This window comes from Microtus ochrogaster, chromosome 8 (genome assembly GCF_000317375.1).
Source record: "Microtus ochrogaster isolate Prairie Vole_2 chromosome 8, MicOch1.0, whole genome shotgun sequence".
NCBI lineage: Eukaryota > Metazoa > Chordata > Mammalia > Rodentia > Cricetidae > Microtus > Microtus ochrogaster.
In genome coordinates, this window is record NC_022015.1 from 43,789,312 (window position 1) to 43,794,459 (window position 5,148).

Genomic DNA, 5,148 nt, shown 5'->3' on the forward strand with positions numbered 1-5,148 from the left:
CAATTTGTGTGTTGTTATTTTGGGTGTAAAGCTAGCCATGCGAGAGCCAGGCGTGATGAAAAGCAGGCCTGCTCATCTCATTACTACAGTTTTTTGTTTCTCCATATGAAGTTGAGTATTGTTCTTTTGAGGTTTGTGAAGAATTATGTTGGTATTCTGATGGGAATTGCATTGAATTTGTATACTGCTGTTGATAAGATTACCATTTTTATTATGATGATCCTACCTATCTAAGAACATGGGAGATCTTTTTATTTTCTGAAATCTTCTTCAAATTCTTTCTTCAAAGACTTAAAGTTCTTGTCAACAACCCATAATAAAACAGGCTTGCATGAACCTTCAAGACACTAGGAGATAGTTATTATTTGAACCAGTTTGTTGGCACCAGGACCAAAACTACTATCTCTGGGTCCTAGTGATTAACGGGCTTTAAGAAGAGACTTGTATGATTTAGGCAACCAGTTAAGTTTATATGAGTTGACCATGAAAAATTAACTCTCTAGATCTTTAGATTCTTGGTCCTTCTTGTAGTATCAAAGGTCTCTTTCTTTATGAAATTGCTGGTTATTGCTAACAGCAAGAAGATAAGATATTATGTTTCTGCATCTTGGGAAATGGCTCATCACATGAAAAACTTGAAATGACCTCAAGGTTGCTACATTAGTTCAAAGATGGATAGAGAGTATTTGTATCTGGTCTTGAACAATTCTGAAATCTCAGTTTTCTCTAACTTTGACAACCTTTTCTAATGTTGTGTGAATGTGAAATGAAATCACACAAGGGCAAGGATGTAGTAGATATCCTGTATGTATGAAGTCAGGAAATTAATATTAGTGAAACAGTATACTGTGCTTCTTGTCATCTCTATGCTTGAGCTTCTTTATAATTAAGTTTATTAGAAAACAATTTTCTGAAAATATTTTTGCTCACAGTCCTGTTTGTACTTGAACTTGTGCAATCTATTTTATGAAATATAGAGTTTTTCAAAGTCTGTTTTTGCTTATTTGAGAATTTCTCTTTATTGAGATTTAGGTAAAGAGTAAGCTCCCAACACAGGAAATCTAGGGCTAAGCAAAAGTGTGTATATTCAAAGATTTCTTTCATGATATTTTGATGAATTTTTCCTGTTGATAACCTTGGATTACAACCAGAAGGAATTGGCTCTCCCCTGTCTCCTGAGGGATCTTTTAGGAACTTTCATATTATAGAGTTGTCCTAGTTCCCACAGGAAAGTGTTGTTTTGATTGTATGTGTTCATATCGCTGAGCTCTGGATTGGGCTTGATTCCTTGGGGATGTTCCCTTCAGAGAATCCCGGATATACATACGTACCAATCTCTTGGAGATCTCAGTATCTTATTCAGTTTGGTGTGGCTCTCAAGGCCTCATCCAAAGTGTAGCAGCATCTGAACTGCCTTTGCACCTTTATAACACAGTTTCAGGAATTCTCCTATGCTTTGAAAGTGAAGAACCTCAGAGACCAAACAGTTCTTTCTATTTTTCAGGCTTCAAAAAGTCCAGTGGTTGAAGCCAGTTTTCAAGTAAGATCTCAGAAGTTCCAAAATCATAGGCATGTTTTCCCTGACTTTTGATTTTTTTAAATTAAAGCAACATTCTTTATTTTATGGATAGAAATAAAGAGGTGGTCTTGGAGGATAGGAGTCATATATATAGATACAAAAGACCCAGATTCTATTTCCCAGGCTCTTCTCTGTTTTACAAGATTAGATACAGAAGTTTCCAAAAGCTACATTTCAGCTGCCTCTGCTTAGAAAACAACTGCTGACATAGTTGTTACTAGATGGGATGTTGCCACCAAATTGTGCTCATAAAACCTAAGAAACAAGTTCAAATGCTTAACCTACAGTTTAATAAAGTCATAGATAATTAATTTATATTTAACATTGCGATTGAACACACAGTAGCTGAATTTACCCTCATTTTATTTTGACTTGTCTCTAGGCTGAGACACTTGGGTCACTTTAACAGCCTGGGCCACATAGCAAGTCCTTATCTTAAAAAAGAACCCAATCTTTTTTTTTTTTATTGAAAAAAAGGAAAAAAAGTTTCCGCCTCCTCCCAGCCTCCCATTTCCCTCCCCTTCCTCCCACCCTTCTCCCCCTCCTCCTACCCTTCTCCCCCTCCCTCTCCAGTCCAAAGAGCAGTCAGGTGCCCTGCCCTGTGGTAAGTCTTAGGTCCTCCCCCCTCCGTCCATATCTTGGAAGGTGAACATCCAAACTGGCTAGGCGCCCACAAAGCCAGAAAATTAAGTAGGATCAAAACCCCTTGCCATTGTCCTTGGCTTCTCATCAGCCTTCATTTTCGCCATGTTCAGAGAGTCCGGTTTTATCCGGTGCTTTTTCAGTCACAGTCCAGCTGGCCTTGGTGAGCTCCCAGTAGATCAGCTCCACTGTCTCAGTGGGTGGGTGCACCCCTCGTGGTCCTGACTTCTTTGCTCATGTTCTCCCTCCTTCTGCTCCTCATTGGGACCTTGGAAGCTCAGTCCAGTGTTCCAGTGTGGGTCTCTGTCTCTATCTCCATCCATCACCAGATGAAGGTTCTATGGTGATATGCAAGATATTTGAAAAGGACCCAATCTTAAGTTAGATGTAAGGCTGCAATTTATTCGTTTGGTTAACTAGCATTTAAGTACACTCTATAGCTGCCAGCAATCTAGGCAACAAGTAAATCATGCAACAAATGACAAACAAAATAGTCTCTCTTACTTCCTTCATAAAATTTCATCACCCTACCACATTTCAAATGGGGTACAAAGACTGGGGGAGTTTTTATACTTCTTTAATGCAGCCCAAAATATGCTTAGATGAAATGTACAATGGAACTGACTGCAGAAGCATTTGTAGTCATTTCAAAGGACTTAACACTATAATAAAATGAAAGGGTAGAACATGTGTCTTACATGCTGCATTTTTCATATTTGTTAGTGCCCTGTTTTTCAAAATATCTTCTTTTATAGCTTCATGGCTCATTCTCTTTAACCATCAGGTGAAATTCAAGCTGACTTTAATGGAGAACAGCTCAGAAGTGACAGAATTCATCCTGTTGGGATTGACAGATGACCCCAACCTTCAGGTTCTTCTACTACCGATATTTTTATTTATCTACCTTGTCACTTTGATTGGTAATGGAGGAATGATGGTCATAATCTTCTCAGACTCCCACCTCCACACTCCCATGTGCTTCTTCCTCAGTCACCTGTCCTTTGTAGATCTGAGATACTCAACAGCTGTAGCTCCCAAGATGGTGGCTGCACTTCAGTCAAGGAACAAGGTCATCTCCTACAATGGGTGTGCAGCTCAGTTTTTCTTCTTTGTGGGTTTTGCCACTGTTGAGTGCTATCTTCTAGCTTCCATGGCCTATGACCACCATGCGGCAGTGTGTAGGCCTCTTCATTACACCACCACCATGACAACGGGTGTTTGTGCCATCCTGACTATTGGCTCTTATGCCTGTGGCTTCCTCAATGCCTCAATCCATGTAGCAGATACCTTCAGACTATCCTTCTGTGGTTCTAATAAAATTAATCATTTTTTCTGTGACATACCCCCACTCCTGGCCCTTGCATGTTCCAATACACACACCAGTAAGCTTGTTGTCTTTTTTGTTGTGGGATTCAATGTCTTTTTTACCCTCCTGGTAATTCTCATCTCTTACCTTTTCATATACATTGCTATTCAAAGCATGAAGTCTTCTGAGGGACGAAAGAAAGCTTTCTCCACCTGTGCTTCTCACCTCACTGCCGTGTCCATTTTCTATGGCACAATCATCTTCATGTACTTGTAGCCCAGTTCTGGTTAGTCTATGGACACAGACCAAATAGCATCTGTGTTCTACACTGTAGTGATTCCCATGCTGAACCCCTTGATCTACAGCCTGAGGAACAAAGAGGTGAAAAGTGCCCTCTGGAAAATACTCAAAATACATTACTCTCAGTCTTTTAGTGTAAGTTGGAAGTAGTTAGGTAAATAAGGGATCCATCTCCTGAGCCATTGAGACTTTTGAAGTCTGAAGAATTTCAGTTCTGCCTTCCCCATGAATAAGTGGTTATTTCAGTGGTTTAAGAAGCAACACTTGGAAGTGAAGATCATTCTGTAGAACAAACATAACCTGGATGTTTACAGCTTTCATGAACAGCTCTCACGACGTGGTTTAGAGCAGATCAAAGCACACAGGTGAATGTGATAAACTTCCGATGCTCCGTTTCTATTTGCAAAAAATTTACAATTAAATTTAGTATAAGAACCATATCTTCAATTTTATTTGTATTTCCTGTGTGTATTTTAGTATGCATTTGCACATATGTGTGTAGGTGCATATGCCTGTGCATATTCATTCAGAGGCTTGAAGTCAAATTTGAGTATTGTTCTCCAACTTGTTTGATCTATCTGTCTATCTATCTATCTATCTATCTATCTATCTATCTATCTATCTATCTATCTATCTATCTATCTATCTATCTATCATCTATATATCTATCTTCTATTATCTATCTGTCTGTCTGTCTGTCTGTCTGTCTGTCTGTCTGTCTATCTGTCTATCTATCTATCTTAAGGCAGTGTCTGTCACTGAAAACAGAACCCACCAAACTGACTAGTAAGCTCCCCATGTCTGCTCATCTCTATTTCCTCAGTTCTGGGGCTACAGGCATATACTACCCTGCTTACGTTTTATAAGGATACTAGTGATCTAAGCACCTGTCCTCATGTTTGTGTGGAAAACACGTTACCCACTTAGTCATGTCCCTGCCCTTTCATTTTAATTTACCAGTCAGCTGGAATGTACAGTATTATGCTTTGAACTTTTTTGGTCCATGGTTTAGAAAGCTAAAGTTTCTTTTGTTATTAGTGATTAAAATCTATACAATGGTCAAATCATAATAGTTAGCATTCCTGTCTCTTTACTCAACATTGTTTAATTAACACTTAACTTTCTAATACCAACAAAGTATCCTTAATTATTTTGAATGATGTATCAGAGAATGGTGGGCTGGAGAGATGGTTCAGCAGTTAAGAGCACTGCCTGCTCTTCCACAGGTCCTGAGTTCAATTCCCAGCCACCAGATGGTAGTTCATAACCTTCTATAATAAGATCTGGTGCCCTCTTGAGGAAGAGACCTGGTCAGTCGTCC

At 39.1% G+C, this 5,148-nt stretch overlaps 1 protein-coding gene across 1 annotated transcript; it reads left to right on the plus strand.

The window, feature by feature from the left end:
- Window positions 1-3,023: 3,023 nt before the first annotated feature.
- Window positions 3,024-3,977, plus strand: LOC102002844 (olfactory receptor 1444). The gene is given in 1 exon segment (XM_026781696.1): window positions 3,024-3,977. A coding segment is annotated over 1 exon segment (951 nt). The 5' UTR covers window positions 3,024-3,026.
- Window positions 3,978-5,148: the final 1,171 nt, after the last annotated feature.